A 27,380-nucleotide genomic window follows, 5' to 3' on the forward strand; every position below is an offset into this window, starting at 1 on the left:
CTGCCTGCATGCATTTGTAAATCCTATACAATTAAACCACTGTGTCCCTGCATCTTCCCTGTGTCCGTGCTTTTGCCCTACCGTGCATGCCCAGCATGTGGGCGGCCTTTTAGGACAGCAGGAGATCGGGCCTTGCATGTGCGCATGGAGCGTGAGTGTGTGAGCGCGCGGTGTGCCTGTGGGTACGAGTCTCAGTGCGCTGACCCGCGACGATTCGGCAGTGTCGGCGACAGATCTGGGAAGCAGGTTGTGAAGTCAGAGGCCTACCGCCCGTTATTGTAATGGGCCTTAGGTCTAGTAGTCATAAAAATATTATAAACACAGTAGTAAGGGACTGTTAATCTTCACTATCCAGTCCTACAAAAAGAGAAGCCTATCCATGTTGATGATGTTTCTAACCTCCATTAATTTTTTTTCTTTTACATATTAGCACTTAGCATCATATTCATTTGAATATTTTTTGACATTCTATGGGTAAAAGTAAATCATCCCTGAGGGGAAATAATATTTTTGTCAAATTTTATTCATAATTATTAAAGACTTCTAAGAATTCTAAAAAGGAAAGCTCCGTAATGCCTGTATCAATGGGGACACTTTCTGTGCGACTGAAGTATGAGATTTAAGTATGTTTCATTAACTTTGCTACAAGACAAGCTTCATATTTTAGATAAGTGCCACTTGAAAAGATCTTTCATGATCACTTTCTTTCTTCTTTCAGCTTGTTCTCTTCTATAGAGAGGGCAGGGGGACACATAAGCATGAAATGTCCTTCACCAGTTATTAAGCAATCAGCCAAGTAAGACCTAGGTTTATGGATCACAGAATGGGAGGGTGATAACATTGGGAGGCACCAGTATTCCCCTATAGAACTAATCAGTCAATTGGGAATTAGGTTTGTGGATCACAGGGTAGGAGGGTGCTGACATTGGTGGGCATCTGTATTCTCTTATAGAACTAATATAGCAATCAGCCAAGTGGCACCTAGGTTTGTAAATCACAGGGTAGGAGGGGGCTGACATTGGGAGACACCTGTGCTCACTTGTAGATTTTGTTTCAGGTGCTAATAATAGGAGCTGTGCACACAGGTAGAAGAGGAAGAAATGTACTCTATTTTCACATAGATGTTCATTTTCCTGCCTCTAACACTGGCTATGTCAAAGTGGAACAGACAATTCTAAACAGGATTAGAAATTCCCAATCCAATACTTTTCACAGATCAACACCTGCTTCCTCAGGAGAGAACCCAAACAACTTGAAATATGAGATGGCCACATGAAAATGAAACTAAATAATGTACAAATTCAGAGATGGAAAAATGGAAAAAATGCATATTGTAGTGTATATTGTCTGATGTATACATTGTATATTTTATTGCCTGATGTATATATTGGCATATATTGTGTCCTTAAAGATGGAGGTTTCATTTGTTGGGTCTGCATAAGAGCTTTTGAAGGATTAATGAAGAAATGTTGTATTTTTATTCTACATTTATTTCCCTTTGGAGTACTGCCTACAATATACCATGTGAGTTTCCTCTTAGAGGGAGCCTGAACTGAGAGGGCTATAAAGGATGCCATATTCATTTCCTTTTAAACAATAATAGTTGCCTGGCTGTCCTGCTGATCCTCTGCCTCTAATATGTTTAGCCATAGACCCCAAACAAGCATGCAAATATTATATTACTGACAAAAATCTGGAAAGGTTTGCTACATGATTGTTTCAGGTGTGTGATTCATTACGTTTATGGGAAGATAGATTTACAATGGAGCACTCAGCGGAAGCCTGATGAAACAGAGAAAGAACACACAAAATCTGTGAAGATAGTGTCGTGGCTTCGATTCGGCCCATAGAATCTAGTTCTACTAGGTTGAAGTACAAACAAGTGTAAAGATCTGAGGGCGATTTCCAAGCAGTGCACACCACGTGCGCTGAAGCAGAAGGAAATCCCCACAATCACAGAAGCAGAGTACCCAGTATATATTTGTAGAGGAGAATTCCAACCAGCAGATGGAGCTGTGGAGTACAGAGGAATAAGTCCTCTGTACAGCCACAGATGCCAGATTGAGATTGCAGGATTAAGCAACACTGGGCAATGTAAACAAAGTAGCAACTCAGAAGAAAGCAAGAACAGAGACAGAGTATATGAATGTCTACCAATCTAGTCGCTACCCAGCGATGGTAGACATATCGCATCAGAACAGACCAGAAAGAGAAAGCTAATCGCAAGAGAGGTGATTGCTATCAGCAACACAAGACTTAGCAAAGACAGAGCATGAATTGAGTAAGAAAGACACAGCAAATAACTACAATCTGAACGCCAAGGAAAATAACAAATGAACTAGCTAAACGCGGTCACCGCACGTTAAGCGCAACAGTGACAAAACGTACCAACCCTGACTAACAACTGAACACAGAGAACAAAGACAAACAGATAGCGGGAACGCTTGCTAATAAGTTGCCTAACATCAGACAACAGCAAGCGTTCGTTCCAGACAAGACAGACAGTAGGAGTAACCTATAGCAACCGCAGCTAAGGTTATACTCCAATATACAGACGAGAGGGGAACGCTTGCTAATCGGTTGCCTAACACAAGACAACAGCAAGCATTCGTTCCAGACAAGACAGACAGAAGGAGTAACCAGTAGCAACCGCAGCTAAGGTTATACTCCAAGATACAGACAAGAGGGGAATGCTTGCTAATCGGTTGCCTAACACCAGGCAACAGCAAGCGTTCATTCCAGACAAGACAGACAGAAGGAGTAACCTATAGCAACCTCAGCTAAGGTTATACTCCAAGATACAGACAAGAGGGGAACGCTTGCTAATCGGTTGCCTAACACCAGACAACAGCAAGCGTTTGTTCCAGACAAGACAGACAGAAGGAGTAACTTATAGCAGCTGCAGCTAAGGTTATACTCCAAGATACAGGCAAGAGGGGAACGCTTGCTAATCGGTTGCCTAACACCAGACAACAGCAAGCGTTTGTTCCAGACAAGACAGACAGAAGGAGCAACCAGTAGCAACCGCAGCTAAGGACATACTCCAAGATTCAGGACAAGGGAGATCCACCGCCTCTAACAATAGGGCGCATGCGATTTAGGAACAGGACAGAATAATTCACTATCAGCCATCGCTGGTGATAGTACAATCGCAAGGACAAGACAAGACAGAATAGGCAGTACAAATATACACAAACCTGACTGCACTAATAGGAGTGCAAAGTGCACTCCCCAAGAATTAACTACACTAGAATATTAGCAACAAAGATGCTGAGGCTCTAAGGTTAGTCTCCCTAGACAGGAACTATGACGAGCAAGGAATTCTGGGAGGAAGTGACATTTATACTGGAAACCTTCAAAGGAAGCAGACAAGCAGATTGCAAGATAAGTATATGCAAATCAGTCAGCCTTGCAAACTGACAAAAAGGCCTCTTTTCCCTGGACTGAACTATGCAACCTGCATAGGAAACAAAACTGTCCAGGGAATCAAGGCCAGCAGAGCGGATTCTGACAGAGAGTCTATTTCTTAATCATATTCTGAAAAATGAGGTATGTCTGGTGGGCATAACAAAGAAATATCTTTCACCCTAGCATTTTGGTAGATATCCTTCTTCCCTATTGTTGGTGAGAAAGCTCAGAGACATGGAACTACTAAAATCCATTTTGACAGCTTCCACTACTAATAATGCTGCTTCATTTCACACATTCATCCGCTGTCCCAGAATCTGAGAAGTTATGAATCTGCTAAGGTATTTCAGGTACAGAAGAGGCACCTGATAACATAATGTAGCTTTACAACATAAATTAAAGGTCTTGTTTATAAAGCAGCAACAAATGTTATTTTATAATTTCAGCTTACTTCAATGGATATCACTAGTCCTTTTTCAGTTTATTTATAATATTGTTTTATTTATTTTTTTAAGTTCACTTAGAATGTTTAGAATGAGTAATCTGAAGTAACAGGAGAGTTGCATTAGCTAATATTTTATCCCAATTAAATGTATTTACCTTATCACCTTCAGGTTGGATAGCAATTGTACTTCTTGGTCACATAAAACTGAAAGGACCAATATCATGGAAAATAAAAATGCACAAAAAACGCTTTTCTCCTATGTCACCATCAATCACAGTTGGCAGTAAAAATCTGGGATCAAACAGGATTTGGCCAGAATTTGGGCTAGTCCATCTAATCATGAGGGGATTCTTAGTATCTCCTTTATTCTTTACAGAAGCACTTCCTGAAAAGGGGTTGTTCAAAGATTGCAGGCAGCCTTTCTACTCATCTCCAGCTAATTTGGAAGTTGGACTGAGGAACTGCCATTCAGTACGTTTTTTTTGGAAGTAAATACAACCCTGAGAAACCTCCACGAGGAGAAGGGCTACTTCAAAACCTGTCAGATCTGTAAGATTATTACCATATACTTTACCTGACCATGGCCAAGGAAAAAATACATTTATAGTGCATTTTCTGGAACAAATGGACTTTTATAAGTATGCATACACATGTAATTTATTTTTTATGATAGTGGTCCTTGAATGAATGAATTGCAATGATTTTTGTTTACAAAGGTTAGGTTCAAGATAGGGCTTATATCAGACTGTTTTTAACAACAGAGACCAATGGTCAATCAAACATATTGACACATTCTATGTTATCGATTAATCCTTTCAGAAATGTCCATTTTTATGTGTCAGTTGCCTTCGTGGCAGTAACAGGATGCAAAGTCCTGTATTGAATTTCCTGCCAGGGGCCTATTTAATTTTCCTGTCAAACTCTTATTGGTTGCCAGCAGGGGTGAAACTACAGGGGAGCAGTACCTGCAACTGCAAGGGGGCCCAGAGCTGTAAGGGGGGCAAAACTACTACTTTCCTACCTCTGATAAAGGGGTCCATCAGTCAATTCAGGTGTTTTTGTGACTAAACATGTTATGAGTGTGAAGATTTTTATGACCAAACTTGCTTTATGACCCTTGCAAGGTGGGCCCCTAGGCTGAGAGGTTCACCAAGTGGAGGCAAGGTAAAGGGTGTGGACATTGGGGGCACCATCAACATTTTACTTGGGGGAACATGATTTTGTAGTTATGCCCCTGGTTCCTACCAAGGTAGGACATTGAAGTACCTGCTGTCAAGACTCCTAATTAGCATTGTAGCTGGTAACATTTGGCATGTACAGTGCTCAGTCATTTCCAAATAAGTTAATAAAATAAAAGAATAGAAGCACAAAGAACAGAAGATCAATGAACACAAAAAAGCTAATGGTAGGAGAAAGAAGTTGGGCTACTTCATAGTGCTCAGTTGCATTTGCAAAATAATCTTGCATGTCAACTTACTGCCCAAATAATTCTATGGGGCGGTTCACAGCACAGTGTTGTAACTGATCATATTATTCTTACTTGCTGGATGCAAGCTAAGGGTATTATGGCATTACAGCACTTTTTGCTACTCTTAACAATCTAAACGCCTTTTTATAAACATGACAATCCTAAAGGGTCTATCTAAAGGTGAACAAAGAAGTGGCAATCTGTTACCAGTTCCCCTCTTCTAAATAGGCCTTTAAGCCATCATACAAAGTATTCACAATGACACTAAAGAGAGCATTATACAAGTTAATAGCATGTTTGAACATGGGCAGACCAATAAAGTCCTAACATCAGTAGTACATTATCAAAACATTTTATACTGGTGAGTAAAATAGTTGAGCAGCTTTCAATGATTAGTCAATGAGACTAGCATTATCCTTAGAGTCCAGGGTGTGTCAGAGACATCATTAAATCAGAGTGACACAAAATGGGAAACTCCCTTGATAAAGTACTACACAAGTATGTGCAAGCATGTGATACAATCCAGATGCTAATATCTTACTGGGAATACCATTGATATAATTCTGAGCTAGTGTAATATTTTTCTATCCGGCCTACTGACATTTAAATCACTGAATAATCTGGGCCCTGGATAGAGATGTCTCGAACGGTTCGCCGGCGAACGGTTCCCAGCGAACTTCGGTGGTTCGCGTTCGCCTGCCAAAGGCGAACTTTCCCGGAAGTTCGATTCGCCCCATAATGCTCTATTGAGCAAAACTTTGACCCTCTACATCCCAGTCAGCAGGCACATTGTTGCCAATCAGACTGCACTCACTGCTGGACCCCCCCTTATACAAGGCAAGGTCCTTGTGCCATTTGATTCACTCGTCTGCCTACACTAATTAGTTAAGGGACAGCTGCTACACACACTCTGCTAGGGAGAGTTTAATTAGCCTCTTGTAGACTTCTCCTCCCTCCACCCTCCTACATATTCCCTCCTCCCTCCTACCAGAGGGAGGAGGGTCTCATCTGCCAGGGAATTACAGTATTTCAAAAGCCAGCTTAAATACCGTGGCTGGGAATTGAACCCAGGTCTCAGTGTATGGGAGGTAACTAACATATCCATTATACCACCAACACTACTAGCTGAAGCTAGCTTAGCATGTACCATTTATGCTCAATCCAAAAGAAAAATCAGACAAGACAAATAACATTTATATCAAACTTTTCTCCTGGCAGACTCAAAGCACCAGAGCTGCAGCCACTAGGGCACCCTCTATAGACAGTAGCAGTGTTAGGAAGACTTGCCTAAGGACTCCTACTGAATAGGTGCTGGCTTACTAAACAGACAGAGCCAAGATTCAAACCCTGGTCTCCTGTGTCAGAGGCAGAGCCCTTAACCATTACACCATCCAGCCACTGCTTAAGGATTTGTAGCCAGGCATGACCTTGCCTTTTGTGTTCAACAGTTGTCAAGAGAAAAATTAGACAAGTTTGGGTCCGCCAGGAGAAAAGTGTGATATAAATGTTATTTGTCTTGTCTAATTTTTCTCTTGGATTGAGCATAAATGGTACATGCTAGGCTAGTTTCAGCTAGTAGTGTTGGTGGTATAATGGATATGTTAGTTACCTACCATACACTGAGACCTGGGTTCAGAAGGAATAGGTAGAAGGGTAGAAGGGTAGAAGGGAGGAGGGAGGAGGGTGGAGGGAGATCCTCCAGGTATTAGATCTTTTGAAATATGTTTTCTATCATTTTTCCAGCCAGTATAAATTTTTCTAAATTTTAAAGTTCGCCTCCCCATTAAAGTCTATTGCAGTTTGCAAACTTTTTCACGAACCGAACTATCCGCGGAGGTTCGCGAACAGGGTTCGCGCACCAAAAATCGGAGGTTCGCGACATCACTAGCCCTGGATACATGAAAGCAATGTTGCAGCTGCGTAGCAATCCCCGCATTCTCAGATCCACAGGTTCTAATAATCTACCCAGATTCTAATCATACCCAGAGTCCACTTGGACACTTTTGGTCCCAGAGCCTTCTGTCATGCTGCCCCTACATTTTAGAACTCCTTACCTCAACAGACAAGTACAACTCCATCCCTGGACGTGTTTAAATCCAGACTGAAAACCTACCTGTTCAGTTTGGCATTTGCAGAAATATAACTTTTGTTGTGTGAATACTTCATCCTACTACCAACTACTGAATCTTAGAGAGCCTAAGCGTCTTTAGTCCTATGGGAGAAAAGCGCTATAGAAATGTTATTGTATTGTATTTCATTGTATTTTTATAAAAAATAGCAGCATGGTTTTGTTTTGTTTTATTTACAATCATTGTTCAGTTTGGACTGACATATACATTATATACTGGATTACTAATTTAGCAACTCAGTACGCCAATTTGTCAAAGTAAGTGGGCAAAAACTCATGTAATCAGATTTGAAACATATACAAAAGTTGTCTTCTCTAGAGAATGTCTAGCAAATAAATTGCATGCTTTCATTTACTGACCGACAACGTACACTAGGAAAAATGTCACTTACACCACCAAAAACTTACATCTACACACCTTTAGAGATGGCCCGAACCTATTTGTGCAAACTTTGGTAGTTCGCGTTCGCGGTAAACCTTGAACTATATGCAAGTTTGACCCGCCCCGTATACTACATCATTAGAGTCAACTTTGACCCCTTACATCACAGTCAGCAGACATAGGGTAGTCAATTAGTCAATCAGGCAGCACTCCCTACTGGAGCCCCCCCCCCCTTATAAAACGCAGGCAGCGTCAGCCTTTTCACTCACTCGTGTGGCTGCAGTAATTAGAGAAGGGAGAGAACCTGCTGACATAGAGCAAGCTTAGTTAGGCTCTTGTGTTAGGCTTGTTAGGTTGCACCTTCTTGCTGATACTTATTGCTAAAAAGCACTCCTCATCCTCAACAGCTCTTTTGAGAGCTAATGTTGTTCTTGTGATCTATTTTTGTGTGTGTGTGTGTGTGTGTGTGTGTGTGTGTGTGTGTGTGTGTGTGTGTGTGTGCCACAGACACTTGTGTTGCATAGACAGCCCTGTCAGTCAGTCGCAGCTGCTGGACCTTGGCCCCTTGGTAATTCCTACTGTGCCACTGCCAGGCCCAGCACATTCAGTGACTACCTGTGTGTGACAGATGCACATTTGTAATACCAATCACTGCATACCCACCTGTTCAGTGCACCTACCCACCTACGTGGGCACACGCATTGTTATATACCACCAGTCACTGCACCTGTTTATGGTACCTGTGTGTGTGACAGCTGCATATTTGTAATACCAATCACTGCATACCCACATGTTCAGTGCACTTACCTACCTACGTGAGCGCACGCAGTGTTATATACCAGTCAGTCGCTGCACCTGTTCACGGTACCTGTGTGTGTGACAGCTGCATATTTGTAATACCAATCACTGCATACCCACCTGTTCAGTGCACCTACCTACCTACCTACTTGAGCGCACGCAATGTTATATTATATACCAGTCACTACACCTGTTCACAGTACATGTGTGTGAGTGTGACAGTTGCACGTTTGTAATACCAATCACTGCATACCTGTTCAGTAGTGCACCTACCTACATGATCGCAAGCAGCGTTATATTATATACCAGTCACTGCACCTGTTCACGTTACCTGTGTGTGTGACAGCAGCACATTTGTAATACTAGTCATTGCATATTTGTTCACAGTATGTACCTGTGTGACCGCACGCTGTGTAATATACCAGTCCGTGCATACCTGTTAACTGCACCTGTGTGACAGCTGCACATTCGCAATGTAGAGAAGAAAAAAGGCTGGCACTAGATGAGGGCAGAAGACATTGGGTGCACCGGATCCAGTACTCTGTGCTAAAAATGTGCTCTCAGAAGCATCACTTGCATATAAGGAAGAAAAGAGCAGAGGCACTGTAGTAGCAAAAATGAGGTACCTTTTTAATCCACCGTGTAGAACACAGCAAGGGTACACAGTGGGGGTTAGGGGATGCCTGACAGCTGTTTCGCTAAGAACGCTTCTTCAGAGGCAAAGGTAAGGAACAAACAAACCCAAGTATCATCTGGCTTTAAGTAGTTTTGCTCACCGCCATCTCGGCAGGACGCAACGCCCTCAGATCACCGCCACGACAACCCGGCATATTGGCTCCGCCCACCGGAAGTGGCATGTATGCTTGCTCTAACCAATAGGTGAGCGGCAGGTCTCCCCGCATGTTGCGTGTCGTCACTAGCCGGATCTGGCGTTACTGCCTGCCTGTGGTTGGCCGCACATAGAGGGATGTTGCCATAGTGATCATAAACTTCATGCCAGGGGACACAATCGTCTGAAAAACAGCAGATATATACTTAGAGGTTTATGCAAATTACATTACTCTTAGAGGTAGCTTGGTTACTAGTTAAAGATAGAGATACAAATGAGGCATATTAATATTTAGAGAGAAAGCAATGCAGCTCATTTCTCTCGTTCAGTCCTAAAGGATCACAAGCCCCTGTTTCAGAAATTAATCTGGCTTCTTGTTAAAGCAAGATCTGTTCATGGTTACCTCCCCTATGGGGTATGGGAATTTGTTTTAAGCCCAAAAATTGCAGAGAGTTTTAATTCCCATTATGACACTCACGTATATGTAGGGTGTGGGGGCGGGGTGATTTATCCTACATATTCGTGAGTGTCATAATTAGGACTGAACGAGAGAAATGAGCTGCATTGCTTTCTCTCTAAATATTAATATGCCTCATTTGTATCTCTATGTCACTTCCGGTGGGCGGAGCCAATATGCCGGGACGTCGCGGCGGCGATCTGAGGGCGTTGCGTCCTGCCGAGATGGCAGTGAGTGAAAATACTTAAAGCCAGATGATACTTGGGTTTGTTTGTTCCTTACCTTTGCCCCCGAAGAAGCGTTGTTAGCAAAACAGCTGTCAGGCATCCCCTCACCCCCACTGTGTACCCTTGCTGTGTTCTACACCGTGGATTAAAAAGGTACCTCATTTTTGCTACTACAGTGTCTCTGCTCTTTTCTTCCTTATATGACAGCTGCACATTGTATTGTAATACCAGTCAAAGCATACCTTTCACTGCATCTGTGTGACTGCACATTGTAGTCAAGTCAGTTCACTTGAATGGATGGCAGACTTGCCCTCCATAACATATTCTCATTAAAGGATTTAAAGTTGAGTCATCTCATATACAGCAGGGCCTCGAAAGTCCTCCTGTATTGTTATATTTTGTCACTACCTCCCTAAATCGTTACTTGCATACCATGCCTGCTGCCTTCCTTGGATGTGTGGTGGTAGCCGTTCCTGCTCCTTTGCCTACAGAATGCCTGCTGCCCTTGGTTGTGTGGTGGTAGCCATTTCTCAGGCTCCCACTCTGGACCGTAATTGAACCCTGATTCCCCGGCCATTACCCTTTTTCACCATGGAACTGAGAAAGTAATATGGAAACTTGTTAATCAGTCACACAGTTGAATGAATGGCAGACTTGCCCTCCATAACAGATTCTCGTTAAAGGCAAGTGGTGTCATCTCTGGCTCACACCGTTGGGTCAAGGGTCCATCTGACCACAGATGCCTGGTCTGCAAAGCACGGTCAGGGCAGGTACATTACTTATACAGCACAATGGGTCCGTTCTTGGATGTGTGGTGGTAGCCGTTTCTCAGGCTCCCGCTCTGGACCGGAATCGAACCCTGATTCCCAGGCCATTACCCGTAGTCACCATAGTGCTGAGAAAGTACCATCAAAAGTTTCACACAGTTGAATGAATGGCAGACTTGCCCTCCATAACAGATTCTTGTTAAAGGTACTATATCATCATCATTTCTTTTTCCCTGTATACAGAATAAGGTACTGAACAGCCGGCAGAAAAAGTAATTCAAAAAAATAGATAGAAAATTGAAAATTGCGCACAAGGTGGATCAGCGCAACACCAGGCGCCTCCGAATGGCCTCCATCAGAGATGCGCTGAGCCCCCCCAGGAACTACCAACGCACCTTGAACCCAAACAGGTGCGTTGGTAGTTCCTGGGGGGGCTCAGCGCATCTCTGATGGAGGCCATTCGGAGGCGCCTGGTGTTGCGCTGATCCACCTTGTGCGCAATTTTCAATTTTCGATTTTATTTGATTAGCCGCACCCAGGCTATGCATATACATAGGTTAGGATTTAGTTAGTGTTAGGCCCCTCCCATGGAGGATTGACTTCTTCGCAGTGGGAGGGACGAGTACTTAATAGGTTGCATGCAAGCTGTTAATGGAAACCAACATCCTCCTCTAGTGGTAGACAGGTCATGTGTATGCTCGGTGTGTATTCGACCCCACAAGTGGGGCTTGCACTCTTTTGCAGGTAGGCACTAATCTGTTTTTAAGTAGCGCTGCTCATTTCCTTGCTATGTACTAATGTAATTCGTTTTTGGTCAGCTGCTCCCACTTAACAGCCATGCTTTTGGTGTATATGCAGAGCTTCTGTTTGGGTTCAAGGTGCGTTGGTAGTTCCTGGGGGGGCTCAGCGCATCTCTGATGGAGGCCATTCGGAGGCGCCTGGTGTTGCGCTGATCCACCTTGTGCGCAATTTTCAATTTTCGATTTTATTTGATTAGCCGCACCCAGGCTATGCATATACATAGGTTAGGATTTAGTTAGTGTTAGGCCCCTCCCATGGAGGATTGACTTCTTCGCAGTGGGAGGGACGAGTACTTAATAGGTTGCATGCAAGCTGTTAATGGAAACCAACATCCTCCTCTAGTGGTAGACAGGTCATGTGTATGCTCGGTGTGTATTCGACCCCACAAGTGGGGCTTGCACTCTTTTGCAGGTAGGCACTAATCTGTTTTTAAGTAGCGCTGCTCATTTCCTTGCTATGTACTAATGTAATTCGTTTTTGGTCAGCTGCTCCCACTTAACAGCCATGCTTTTGGTGTATATGCAGAGCTTCTGTTTGGGTTCAAGGTGCGTTGGTAGTTCCTGGGGGGGCTCAGCGCATCTCTGATGGAGGCCATTCGGAGGCGCCTGGTGTTGCGCTGATCCACCTTGTGCGCAAAAAAATAGATGCAAGCTTTAACTATGGTAGAGAAAGAAACATCAAAAGTTGATAAGACAGTCAGACATTACCTGAAATCAGTGAGGAAGAGCAATTTCGCCATCAGGGTTGCTTGCCAGAGATCGGGAATTCGAATTTACCCGTGATCACGGGTAGATTTTCATGATTGCAGAACTCGAATTCGAATTCGAAGAGCGATACTGCTCCCGAAATCGAAGTCGAATGTACCCGAACAGTCACTCTCCAATTCGGCCGTGATCATGGGTGTTAACGCGTGATCATGAATTCGGCTTCGGTATCCAGGGGATGACATCATTGGGCCAATCAGAAGGTCCCCAGCCGAGGCCCTAGCAACCAATCAGAGGAACGGAGCCTGGCCCTCCTCTATATCAGGCGGCGGCCATCTTAGGGAGCGCGTCCTTGCTTGTGACTCTGCGGTACTGAGAGCATCTCCAGTGCTGCTGCGTGTCTTAGCAAGTGCTTTTCACCTTGTAAACACAGCGTTTTACCTCCTAAACACATTCTGAACACATTTATTGTACTCATTTATAGATAGTTAGTGATTTGATTGTTATAGTTCATTCAGTCAGCTAGTGTAGTGTATATACTGTATACTTTGCTAGGCTAGTGTTAGGTCTGTGTGCAGGCTAGCCTAGGTAGCCTTAGCTTACTTCTAGCTTAGGTAGGTTAGGGATTCAAATTAGTTGTGTACTAGTACTAGTTTACTTCATTTGTATTGTTAGTCTGTGAGTTTATTAGCTTCAGTACTGTGTTAGTTACTGTACAGGCCAGCATCTGTTGTGATCTGTGACTGGCTGCGTCATCTGCCCGACCCTATTGATTGCGTCCGTGTGTGACAGACTTTTATTGTCACTCACTGTCTGTCATATGAGTTAGTTATCGACTACTACACTACTACTAGGGGTTATAGTTTGTTGTTACCTACGTACTAGTTTACTTAATTTGTACTGCTATTGCTATAGTCTGTGAGTTTATTTAGTGCCGCAGGCTTCACTACTACTGTGTAATAGTTACTTCACAGGCCACTAGGCCAGGCCAGCATCTGTTGTGATCTGTGACTGTCATCTGCCCGACCCTATTGATTGCGTGCGTGTGTGACAGACTTTTATTGTCACTGTCTGTCACACGCGTTAGTTATCGCCTACTACACTACTACTAGGGATTATAGTTAGTTGTTACCTACGTACTAGTTTACTTAATTTGTACTGCTACAGTCTGTGAGTTTATTTAGTGCTGCAGGCTTCACTACTACTGTGTAATAGTTACTTCACAGGCCCCTAGGCCAGGCCAGCATCTAATGTGATCTGTGACAGTCATCTGCCCGACCCTATTGATTGCGTGAGTGTGTGACAGACTTTTATTGTCACTGTCTGTCACACGTGTTAGTTATCGACTACTACACTACTACTAGGGGTTAAAGCTAGTTGTTACCTACATACTAGTTTACTTAATTTGTACTGCTAGTCTGTGAGCTTATTTAGTGCCGCAGGCTTCACTATTAGTGTGTAATAGTTACTTCACAGGCCAGTGGCCACTAGACCAGGCCAGCATCTGTTGTGATCTGTGACTGTCATCTGCCCGACTCCATTGATTGCGTCCGTGTGTGACAGACTTTTATTGTCACTGTCTGACTGTCACACGAGTTAGTTATCGTCTACTACACTAATACTAGGGGTTATAGTTAGTTGTTACCTACGTACTAGTTTACTTAATTTGTACTGCTAGACTGTGAGTTTATTTAGTGCCGCAGGCTTCACTACTACTGTGTAATAGTTACTTCACAGGCCACTAGGCCAGGCTAGCATCTGTTGTGATCTGTGACAGTCATCTGCCCGACTCCATTGATTGCGTCCGTGTGTGACAGACTTTTATTGTCACTGTCTGACTGTCACACGAGTTAGTTATCGTCTACTACACTACTACTAGGGATTATAGTTAGTTGTTACCTATGTACTAGTTTGCTTAATTTGTACTGCTATAGTCTGTGAGTTTATTTAGTGCCGCAGGCTTCACTACTGTGTAATAGTTACTTCACAGGCCAGGCCAGACCAGCATCTGTTGTGATCTGTGACTGTCATCTGCCTGACCCTATTGATTGCGTCCATGTGTGACAGACTTCTATTGGCACTGTCTGACTGTCACACGAGTTAGTTATTGTCTACTACACTACTACTAGGGTTTATAGTTAGTTGTTACCTACGTACTAGTTTACTTAATTTGTACTGCTATAGTCTGTGAGTTTATTTAGTGCTGCAGGCTTCACTACTACTGTGTAATAGTTACTTCACAGGCCAGTGCAGTGGCCTTAGGCCAGGCCAGCATCTGTTGTGATCTGTGACTGTCATCTGCCCAACCGTATTGATTGTGTCCGTGTGTGACAGACTTTTATTTGTCACTGTCTTACTGTCACACGAGTTAGTTATCGACTACTACACTACTACTAGGGGTTATAGTTAGTTGTTACCTACGTACTAGTTTACTTAAATTGTACTGCTACAGTCTGTGAGTTTATTTAGTGCTGCAGGCTTTACTACTACTGTGTAATAGTTACTTCACAGGCCACTAGGCCAGAGCAGCATCTGTTATGATCTGTGAGTGACATCTGCCTGACCCTATTGATAGTGTCCATGTGTGACAGACTTTTATTTGTCACTGTCTGTCACATGAGTTAGTTATTGACTACTGTAGACTACACTACTGTTAGTACTACTACTATTAAAAAAACAAAAAAAACTTCTTTTTTTTTGTCACTCACATCCACCACCAACCCAGACTCTTTATTAACCACTTCGCATCCAGACCTTTTGTCCCACTTATTGACCAGAGCAGTTTTGACAGTTTAGCTATGTCCTTATTTAATCAGAAATAACTTTGTCCCTACTTATGACACAGAAATAAAATATATATTTTTTTTTTTCAAGACAAACTAGGCTTTCATTGTATGCCATTTTTTTTAGCCTCAAACAATTTTGTTTTCTATGAATTTTAATGGGAAAACAAAGAAAAAAAATAGAAAAAAACATGTATTTCTCAGTTTTACCAATTCCAGCTTAAAAATAAAAAGTGCTACTGTAGATAAAAAACACATATTTTGTTTGGCTATTCTTACTGCTTATCACAAAACTTAGCTTATGTTCTGGTCACAATTTATGGTGAAGATATTTGATTCTGAAATAATGCTACAGAGTGTGTTTTTCACTATTAAATGAGAAAATAAAAATATTTTTAATAGTACAAATCAATCTCATTAGCTCAGGAAACTTATATTCCCATTCACCAATTAGTCCTGCATGAGATAGTGCCAGAAATGTGCACAGGAGCAAACCCAATCCTGCACAGCACTGCTTCTGTACAAGTCAGTAGATCTACTGACCTGTGGCTTAGATGAAGTCCCAGAGGACGTATATCTACTGACCTGTGGACAAAGTTTACATCCTTTCCCGCCCTTTATATATATATATTTATTTTTTTTCTTATTGTGTTTGTATATTATTGCACAATAACTGGCAGAGGTAGAGGGTGAGGCACCACCAGGAGATACAGCGCTATTGCTGCAGCCACTGGCAGCACCAGTAGGTTTGTGACTGGTCCGCCGCCAGCCACAGACCGCAGAGTTGTGGAGGAGGGAGCAGAGGTGCAGCAGCAGCGTGTTGCGCCCATCTTTGCCGTGGGTCGTCGCCCCCGGCCCATTGCGGAGAGTCAGGCACAGGCTGTCGTGCAAATGATGGTGGAGCAGCAAGCAACCATTTCCAGCCAGACCTCCAGCACCAGCGAGACCAGTGCCACCACCACCAGCACTCCGGTCCGCAGCAGGCCTCCACCACTGCTTGAGGTCACGTCGACCCCAGCAACCAGCCTGCCCTCACTGAGCTTGCTCTTTACCCCAGGGACCACGAACGTTTTGAGGGATGTTGTGGAACATTTTGAGAAGGAGATGATGGGGGCATGCAAAGAGGAGGAGGAGGAGTATGAGATGGAGGAGTTTGTTGATGGCGCAAAACAACCAAAATTTAATGAGGAGGAGGAGGGGCCTTATGTAGGGGATCTTGGGGCAGAGGAGTTGGTTGAGGGCTCAGAGGAGATGTTTGGGGATGATGATGATGAGGTGGGGGGCCGTCCCTATGTGCCACCACCAGCACAGTTGGTTGAAGGCAGCTCATCATCAGATGAGGAGGCGTCTCTGGCACAGAGGCGCGGCAGCAGCATGGCTGTCCCAGTTGTGTATTGGACACAATGTGGGCTTCACTACTGCTGTCCGGAACCTCCTGCTGTATGGTGTTTATTATGACAGTCGTGGTACCAATGCTAGGTGCCATGGCCTGTTACATTGCCTGCTGCCACACGTCACTCCTCCTTCTGCTGCTGCATTCAACCTCCTGCTGTCTGTGTTCCCGCCGCCAGGGTTTGCAGATTTATGCGCTGCTGCCATGCACCACTAGCTATTACACTACAAATTTAGCTATGCTGTTGAAGACATTTTTTTTTACAACAGTTGAGTTCTGCAAGGGAAAAAACATTACGTTGGTTACAAGAGGAAGAATGTGATCACACACAAAAAATGGTGAAGAAGAATAAGAAGAAGAATAACCAGGTGAAGAAGAAGAAGAAAAATAACCAGGTGGTGAAGAAGAATAATAAGAAGAAGATGAAGAACCAGGTGAAGAAGAAGAAGAACCAGGTGAAGAAGAAGAATCAGAAGAAGAAGATGAAGAACCAGGTGAAGAAGAACCAGATGATGATGATGAAGAAGAAGAACGAGATGATGATGAAGAAGAAGACGAAGAAGAACCAGGTGAAGAAGAAGATGAAAAACCAAGTGAGGATGAACCAGAAGAAGAAGAAGAAGAACCAGGTGAAGAAGAAGAAGAAGAAACAGGTGCCAGTGAAGAAGAAGATGATGACGATGATGGTGATGAGAAAGAAGATGGTAAAACAGAAAGAGAAGACAGTGAAGAAAAAGATGGAGAGAAGAAAAAGAAGAAGGTGAAGACGGTGAGGAAGAATAAACAAGAAATGCAGAAAAACATTTTTCCATCAATTTCTTTTAATTACACCTATTTAATTGTGATTTCCCTTTAAATAAAAAATGCTTTAAGGCCATCCAAATTTGTGATCACGACTATTACCCAAATTCAATTACCGATCACGACTCGAATTCAAATCGAATTTTATGGTCATGATCACGACCGAATCCGAATTTGACCCGGACCCGAATTTGAATGTACTCAAATCGAATTTGGGTACATTCGAGCATACCTGCTTGCCATGAAGCGCACCAGTCCAGTACGGCCATCACTACACAAACAGCTGTTTGCGGTGTGTTACACAGTGAGTTTGGTCTGTCAGTGTGAACCAGTACACTAATTACACTCCCTGATTGATGTATAGACATGCAAAATGTTTTAAAGCACTTTAGGCCTCAAATTTAGCATGCAATGTGATTTCTGCCCTTAAAATGCTGCTGTGCATCAAATCCAAATTTTTCCCCGGGACTTTTGGCATGCATCCCACTCCGCCATGCCAAAACTCAGATGTTAGACCCCTTGAAACATCTTTTCCATCACTTTTGTGGCCAGCATTAGTGTTGGGCGAACACCTAGATGTTCGGGTTCGCGAACGTTCGCCGAACATCGCAGCGATGTTCGGGTGTTCGCGCCGAACTCCGAACATAATGGAAGTCAATGGGGACCCGAACTTTCGTGCTTTTTAAAGCTTCCTTACATGCTACATACCCCAAATTTGCAGGGTATGTGCACCTTGGGAGTGGGTACAAGAGGAAAAAAAATATTGGAAAAAGAGCTTATAGTTTTTGAGAAAATTGATTGTAAAGTTTCAAAGGAAAAACTGTCTTTTAAATGTGGAAAATGTCATGTTTCTTTGCACAGGTAACATGCTTTTTGTCGCCATGCAGTCATACATGTAATACAGAGAAGAGGTTCCAGGAAAAGGGACCGGTAACGCTAACCCAGCACCAGCAGCAGCACACGTGATGGAACAGGAGGAGGCGCAGGAGGAGAAGGCCACGCTTTTTGAGACACAACAACCCAGGCCTTGCATGAGGACAAGAAGCGTGCGGATAGCATGCTTTGTACCGCCATGCAGTCATAAATGTAATAAAGATAAGAGGTTCCATAAACAGGGACCGGAAACGCTAACCCAGCAGCAGCTCACGTGATGTAACAGGAGGAGGCGCAGGAGGAGAAGGCCACGCTTTGAGACACAACAACCCAGGCCTTGCAGGAGGACAAGAAGCGTGCGGATAGCATGCTTTTTACCGCCATGCAGTCATAAATGTAATAAAGATGAGAGGTTCGATAAACAGGGACCGGTAACGCTAACCCAGCAGCAGCACACGTGATGGAACAGGAGGAGGCGCAGGAGGAGAAGGCCACGCTTTTTGAGACACAACAACCCAGGCCTTGCATGAGGACAAGAAGCGTGCGGATAGCATGCTTTGTACCGCCATGCAGTCATAAATGTAATAAAGATAAGAGGTTCCATAAACAGGGACCGGAAACGCTAACCCAGCAGCAGCACACGTGATGTAACAGGAGGAGGCGCAGGAGGAGAAGGCCACGCTTTGAGACACAACAACCCAGGCCTTGCATAAGGACAAAAAGCGTGCGGATATAGCAATGCTTTTTGCCGCCATGCAGTCATAAATGTAATAAAGATGAGAGGTTCGATAAACAGGGACCGGCAATGCTAACCCATCACAGATGGTCATTGTTCATGTTACTTGGTTGGGGTCCGGGAGTGTTGCATAGTCGTTTCCAATCCAGGATTGATTCATTTTAATTTGAGTCAGACGGTCTGCATTTTCTGTGGAGAGGCGGATACGCCGATCTGTGACGATGCCTCCGGCAGCACTGAAACAGCGTTCCGACATAACGCTGGCTGCCGGGCAAGCCAGCACCTCTATTGCGTACATTGCCAGTTCGTGCCAGGTGTCTAGCTTCGATACCCAATAGTTGAAGGGTGCAGATGGATTGTTCGACACAGCTACGCCATCTGACATGTAGTCCTTGACCATCTTCTCCAGGCGATCGCTGTTGGAGGTGGATCTGCACGCTTGCTGTTCTGTGGGCTGCTGCTGCATGGGTGTCATAAAATTGTCCCACTCCAAGGACACTGCCGATACCATTCCCTTTTGGGCACTAGCTGCGGCTTGTGTTGTTTGCTGCCCTCCTGGTCGTCCTGGGTTTGCGGAAGTCAGTCTGTCGGTGTACAACTGGCTAGAGGAGGGGAGGATGTCAATCTCCTCTCTAAAGTCTCCACAAGGGCCTGCTGGTGTTCTTCCATTTTGACCTGTCTGACTCTTTCTTCAAGCCGTTTTGGAACATTGTGTTTGTACCGTGGATCCAGAAGTGTATAAACCGAGTAATTGGTGTTGTCCAGAATGCGCACAATGCGTGGGTCGCGTTCAATGCAGTCTAGCATGAATTGAGCCATGTGTGCCAGAGTCCTGCCAGAATCCTCATCATCCTCTTGTGAGCGTTGTGATAGTTGTTGTGATGCATCATAGTCGTCACCTTCTTCCTGGTCTGCTTCTGCTGACCATTCGCGCTGAATTGTGGAAGTCCAACGTACACCGCTCTGGCCGTCGTCAGTGGTGGCAGGAAATTCCTGCTCCAACTCCAGCTGTTCCTCCTCCTCTTCTTCGTCATAGCTGCTGGGGCCAGCGTTTCCTGAGGCGGATGGCCTGATGTTGGTACCATCACGCTGATTGTTTTCTCCTTCAGATTCCCCCAGTTGCATCATGACAGCTGTTTCCTTGATTTTCAACATTGACCTCTTCAGTAAACACAGCAGTGGTATGGTAATGCTGACTGAAGAGTTGTCACTGCTCACAAGCAACGTGGACTGCTCAAAATTTTGGAGGACTTGGCAGAGGTCCAACATGTTGGCCCAATCGGATCCACAGAAGCTTGGCAGCTGTCCGGATGCGCCTCGGTACTGCGCCATCATGTACTGGACCACTGCACTCTTCTGCTCGCAAAAGCGGGCTAGCATGTGCAGCGTAGAATTCCAGCGCGTAGGGACATCACACAGCAAGCGATGGTGGGGGAGATTGAAGCGCTCCTGCATCTTGGCGAGTGCCCCCGAAGCAGTACTGGAATTTCTGCAATGTTTGGCCACTCGTCGCACCTTCAACAGAAGATCGGCCACGCCTGGGTATGTCCTCAGGAACCGCTGAACTACTAGGTTCATCACGTGCGCCAGGCAAGGGATGTGTGTCAGCTTAGCCAACCTTAAAGCGCGAATGAGATTACTCCCATTATCACACACAACCATGCCCGGTTTCAGGTCCAGCGGTGCCAGCCACAAATCCGTCTGTTCCTTTATTCCCCTCCAAATTTCCTCCCCTGTGTGCTGCTTATCCCCAAGGCAGATCAGCTTCAGCAACGCTTGCTGACGCATGCCAACAGCTGTGCTGCACTGCTTCCACGATCCTACTGCTGCTGGGTTAGCGTTCCTGGATGAGGTACAGCTTTGAGATGCGTTGGAGGAGAAGGAGTCAGAGAGGTAGGTGCTGCTGTTGTTATCCAGTGGGAGGGACGGCGGTGCAGCTGTTTGCGGCGTGGGCAACACCCGTGCCATAGCAGGTGAGGAATCGCTGCCAGGCTCCACAAGGTTCACCCAGTGCGCGGTAAGGGAGATGTATCGACCCTGGCCGAACGCACTCGTCCAGGTGTCAGTGGTGAGGTGAACCTTGCAGGCAACGGCATTCTTCAAGCTTCGGGTTATTTTGCTGACCACGTGCTCATGCAACTCAGGCACTGCAGAGCGCGCAAAGTGGTAGCGGCTGGGAACCACGTAACGTGGGATGGCCACTGACATCATGCCCTTGAAGCTGTTTGTCTCCACCACTCGATATGGCAGCATTTCACAGGCCAGAAGCTTGGCTATGCTGGCTGTTACTGCCACAGCCTGGGGGTCATTTGCTGGCAATTTCCTCTTGCGATCAAACATCTCCGAGACAGACAACTGAATCGTAGGGCTGCACACTGAAGGGCTGTTGGTTGTTGTGTTTGATGAACACTGGGAGACCTCAAGAGCACTACTCCGGAAAGTGACAGTGTCAGCGTCTGATGTTTGTGAATGTTGTGAACCACGCAATGGCTGGGCTACTGCTGCTGCTGAGGTCGGTCTGGTGGTGAGTCTGGTGACCCCAAGGGAGGCAGTGTTGCTGGTACCCTGTCCTGCCGCGTTTGCCCACAGAGTGGGATGTTTGGATAGCATGTGGTGGCTCATGCTGGTGGTGGAGAGGTTGTTAATACTTTTCCCCCTGCTCAGGCGGGTCTTGCACACCTTGCAAATCGCCATAGTACCATCCTCAGTGCAGTCTTCAAAGAAAGCCCAGACTTTGGAGCACCTGCCTTGCTGGCGATTTCTGTTTGCGCCTCTTTTGCCTCTTACTTGAACTTCCACGCTTGTGGTGCCTGAAATTGCGCGCTGCCTACCTTGTGGCACAAGGCGAATTTGTGCAGCAGTGGGTTCTTCAACAGACTCATCTGTGCTGCTGCTACGATGGCGATGTTCTCGTTCACAAACAAAATCTGGGTCTCTGTCCACATTGTCCATACCCTCCTCTTCCATCTCCTCAAACTCATCATATGTCATTGTGGGGGGCCGCCGCCATGGAGTAGAGCTCCCCAGAACAACCTCTGCGCAGCTCACTCCAACGTCATCTTCCAGATCTTGTCGGCCGACCTCCTGCAATTGCAACCCCTCCTGCCCAACTTGCTCTGGGATTTGGGTTTCCGAGTCCTCCTCGGACTCGCCTTGTATTTCAGTGCGCGGTGCATTTCCCACAGTTAATGGTTGTGAATCCGGGCACAACATTTCTGGCTGTTCCTCCATTGACCTTTGAAAGGTGGAAGTTTGTTGGGCTGGGAATAGCTCCTGCGAATACCCCATTGTGTCCTGAGGTAATTCATCGGACTGGTTATCTGGCAGTTGTGTGCGTGGTGTCGCTGCCGGTTGTGTCAGCTTTGTGCCCACTGGCTCCTTGTAACTGGCTGAGGACTCGGACCTCGTGTGTGATGTGCTGGTGCTGCTTAACCCACTGCTGGATGCTTGAGAGGTCATCCAAGTAATTATCTGGTCCTGTTCTTTTGGATTTGTGAGGGTTGTTGTCCTGGACAACATGGGCGGTATTGAGTGGGTTTTCTTGGGTGCTCCCCTGTGGCCTGTACGTGAACCATCAGGGGAAACACCTCTTCCCTTGCCCCTCCCTCTTTCACCGGATTTCTTCCTCATTTCACTTATCCTTAAAGTACACGCTGACTGGCAGCAGTACAGTGGCAGTACAGAAATGCTATACAGTGGCGGGTGAGCGGTGTACCACTATTCCCAGCAGCGACACAGAGCACAATGCTATACAGTGGCGGGTGAGCGGTGTACTACTGTTCCCAGCAGACACAGAGTGGCAGTAAACAGAATGCTATATAGTGTGGCTGAGCGAGGTACACAGAGTGGCAGTAAACAGAATGCTATATAGTGTGGCTGAGTGAGCGGTGTACTACTATTCCCAGCAGACACAGAACAGTAAACAGAATGCTATATAGTGTGGCTGAGCGGTGTACCACTATTCCCAGCAGCGACACAGAGCACAATGCTATACAGTGGCGGGTGAGCGGTGTACCACTATTCCCAGCAGCGACACAGAGCACAATGCTATACAGTGGCGGGTGAGCGGTGTACTACTATTCCCAGCAGACACAGAGTGGCAGTAAACAGAATGCTATATAGTGTGGCTGAGCGAGGTACACAGAGTGGCAGTAAACAGAATGCTATATAGTGTGGCTGAGCGAGCAGTGTACTACTATTCCCAGCAGACACAGAGTGGCAGTAAACAGAATGCTATATAGTGTGGCTAAGCGAGGTACACAGAGTGGCAGTAAACAGAATGCTATATAGTGTGGCTGAGCGAGCGGTGTACTACTATTCCCAGCAGACACAGAGTGGCAGTAAACAGAATGCTATATAGTGTGGCTGAGCGAGGTACACAGAGTGGCAGTAAACAGAATGCTATATAGTGTGGCTGAGCGAGCGGTGTACTACTATTCCCAGCAGACACAGAACAGTAAACAGAATGCTATATAGTGTGGCTGAGCGAGGTACACAGAGTGGCAGTAAACAGAATGCTATATAGTGTGGCTGAGCGAGCGGTGTACTACTATTCCCAGCAGCGACACAATGACTGGGGGGACCCTGGCTAGCATGGCTGGAGCGCGAACTACCCTGCCTGCCTACCCAAAGCTAAACCCACAGACAAATGGCGGAGATATGACGTGGTTCGGGTATTTATTTACCCGAACCACGTGACAGTTCGGCCAATCAGAGCGCGTTCGGGTCCGAACCACGTGACCCGTTCGGCCAATCACAGTGCTAGCCGAACGTTCGGGGAACGTTCGGCCATGCGCTCTTAGTTCGGCCATGTGGCCGAACGGTTTGGCCGAACACCATCAGGTGTTCGGCCGAACTCGAACATCACCCGAACAGGGTGATGTTCTGCAGAACCCAAACACTAGCCAGCATAAATGTTTCTAGTTCGCCTCTGTTTCTAGTTCACCTCCTGTAACGATCGGTGTCAGCACGCAAAGAGAATCTGATTATTGGTGATCTGCAGTATCACCAAGAATACAGATATATACCTGATTATTGATGATCTGCAGAATCACCGATAATACAGATATATTGCTAACCTCTAGACACCTGGATAATGTGAGTGTTTGGTGTAACGGTAGTACTTTGAGTATAGCACAGGAAATTAGAGACAGTATGGGCAATACTGCTCTAGAGATAAGGAAACCTCCCAGTAGCCTGAGACTCCCCAAGGGGCGGAGTCAGGCTGGAAGAAGGAAGGTTCAGAGAGTGAGTGACAATAAAGACCAATGTCACTGAGTGATCTGGAGACTATCTCTTAATAGTAGAGATAGCTCTCGTGGTCGGGCAAGCCAGGTCGACAACACACGGTCAGATACGGTACATAGACAGAAGGCTGATTCGGTATCCAAGGCAAGCAGGGTTTGGCAACAGAGTATCAGATGTGCGAGGTACCGAATCAGAGATCAGAGGAGTAGTCAGGAAAGCAATAAGTCATAACAGATATCAAACAATGCCTAGTCTGGGTGTGAGGTCCTTGGTCTCTACACCCTTGAACTAGTCTGATGTATAACAAAATGGTAGCACAAGTTCCCTAGTCTGGGTGTGAGGTCCGTGGTCTCTACACTCTGGAACTAGTCTGATGTATAACAGATTGATAACACAGGTTCCTTAGTCTGGGTGTGAGGTCCGTGGTCTCTACACCCTGGAACTGGTCTAAGCATAAACAGATTGATAACACAGGTTCCCTAGTCTGGGTGTGAGGTCCGTGGTCTCTACACCCTGGAACTGGTCTAAGCATAAACAGATTGATAACACAGGTTCCCTAGTCTGGGTGTGAGGTCCGTGGTCTCTACACCCTGGAACTGGTCTAAGCATAAACAGAATACAATACAAGTAATATTTACTGAGGCGCTATTCCTGATACTACAGATCTCCTGTTAACCCCTTGTTTGTCTGATGAAGCAGCCTTGACCTGCGAAACGCGTTGCATTTCCGTCTGGGGTATCGTATAATAAATGTGTTTACTTATATGAAAACAGGACGTCTTGTCTGCTTTTGGGAGGCAAGCCCACCACTTCCTCCAAGCAATTTTTAAAGTTTTTATGAATTTTTATCCTGCTGGCGCCTCTGTCCAACGTACAAATACATTGCGTCCACTCCTGGTGGAGGGGAGTGCTACCCTCTTTTCTCATTTCTACAGAGAGCGACTTCTTAGCCCTGAGTGAGGACAGGCTTAATCTCCTCACCTGCCTTTATAGTGGTTACCTGGACGGTAACCCATGTTTGTGAGTATAATTGTTCTCACTTTATCATCTTATCAAATAATCCTGACATACTACACTATATTGGGCTCTCGGTTTCCGTTTCAATACAAGTAATCTGGCTCAGTGTGAATTCCCAGGTCCACCTGGTTCAAACACACTGCAGGATCTGACTAAGGTCTGAGTGCTTCCACGTAGTGTTCACAACGGCAGACAACCAGCAACTGACAAGCAAGCTGTATATATAGTTGCAGGACTCTGCCGCTCCCGCCCGAGCCACTCAGCCAATCAGGAGTCCAGCAGGAATCAGCTGATCATCCTGATCAGCTGACACATCTCCTGCTGGCATAAAGGTCCTGACTTCTGGCGCGCGCGTGCATAGCTCTCCATCCAGGTGCACTAGAGATCCCAGCCGCCCCAGACATGCGTTGCTGCGCGGAAACAGCCGCGCTGGATGCTGAATCAGCCGCCCTGCCGCCAGTACACGCGGCGGCTTCTCCGCGTTTTCTCACACCTCCGCATTGAAGTCTATTGTGGTTCGAAGAGTTCGCGAACCTAAAATCGGAGGTTCGAGCCATCTCTACACACCTTGTCAGACAAGCTTATAATCCGTCATAGCCAAATGTTGAGGCTCACCATCTTATCCACTAGCTCCTTCACCTCATCACCTAGTGACTGTCTACACCGACCTCGCTACCATCTAGATTGTAAGCTCAAACGAACAGGGTGTTCACCTATCGATTCCTGTTTCTGCTGTACTGTATCTAATGAACGTATTATTACTGATATTTTAAAACACACTTGACCTATGTATGTATTTTGTACTTATGTTATGATAATACTTATGTATCTATGCTCCCCATTGTCTGTTTGCCTGCACTATGGATGATGTTGGTGCTACACAAATAATAAAAAAATAACATCTAAGGGTTATTATTTTAGTCCTCTAAACACGTAAGGTTGTTCATGTGACTGAAAAGTGTGTGTCTGTGTGTGTGTGGGTGTGCATTTTAAAGCTTCTATTTCCGCAGCAAAGATTAGCATTTTTTTTGTTCTGTTCCACCACAAATAGTAATATCCTCGTGGTTTTTGTTTTGCGTCTTTGGGAACCATTAACTAATCTAGATGCCAATAGGGCTTATTCTCAAACCAGTGGTAAAATTGCCTTGTGTTACTGGTACTTACGCCACTGATGTAGCATGTGTTGCACAAGTAAAGCAGCCCCCATTAACTAGGTATTGCCCATGTTGGTAGCATACTGCATGGTACACAAACAGCATAATGTGCGTTACATTATCAGCATGGACATTACCAAGTAATGTGGTTCATGATAATTGCGCAACACGTGTTAACTTAGTAGTACCAGTGCCAGTACAATAACTGTGCACAGGAATTTTACTGCTGGTTAGAAAGTATGCCCCAATTTTTCTTTTTAGAAGTACCCCCCACAAAATATCCTAAAAAAATCTTTTAATTGGAAACGTTTAGAAACAAAAGGTTTGTAAAAAAAAAAAAAGCATGAAAGAAAAGATGCAAACGGATACAATACAGTTTTAAATTTGTAAACCAGAAAAAAATATTTAGCATGGACTGCTTACATATTGTTATTTTTTTTACAGGAATTCCTCGTAATAAAGTTGTACCTTTTATGGATAAGCAATCCAGTGCTGTTACAACAAAAGAAGACTTTGATATTGCCAAAAAGGTAAGGATAACACTTTTTGTGCACCATAATATGCACAACAATGCCTTTCATACAGTACAACAAAACATTTATTACATGCATTCCCTGGCAGTTGGTATTCTAGGCTTCAAAGGTAGTTTTGATGTGCCTGACAAGTCAAAGCAACTGACATTTTGTGAGATCAGCAATACTATTAAACCTTTTATTGCTCCAAACACGCCTTTTCTGTAGCTGCTGAGCACTTCAGCTAAATTAATCAAAGTCCATAGCTTTCTGACAGGCTTTGAAGTGGTAATTGGATAATTATTTTCTTTGCTGATTTGGCTTTGTGGCTATAGTTTAGAGGCTATACATGTAACCTCAACCTGCTCTGATAACAAATGTAAAGAATGTGGACGATCAGTGACCTTGCTTACCATCAGTGCTTTCCTGAGTACAGCAGAAAAGGAAGAGT

General features: G+C 45.0%; 1 protein-coding gene across 3 annotated transcripts in view; it reads left to right on the top strand.

The window, feature by feature from the left end:
• Window positions 1-27,380, top strand: part of LOC137518702 (uncharacterized) — a 268,697-nt gene that overhangs the window by 77,538 nt on the left and 163,779 nt on the right. For all 3 annotated transcript variants that reach the window (XM_068236883.1, XM_068236884.1, XM_068236885.1), the window contains one exon: window positions 26,862-26,947. In XM_068236883.1, coding sequence (XP_068092984.1) covers window positions 26,862-26,947 — 86 coding nt within the window. The remainder of the gene's footprint in view (window positions 1-26,861; window positions 26,948-27,380) is intronic.

This window comes from Hyperolius riggenbachi, chromosome 5, assembly GCF_040937935.1.
Source record: "Hyperolius riggenbachi isolate aHypRig1 chromosome 5, aHypRig1.pri, whole genome shotgun sequence".
NCBI lineage: Eukaryota > Metazoa > Chordata > Amphibia > Anura > Hyperoliidae > Hyperolius > Hyperolius riggenbachi.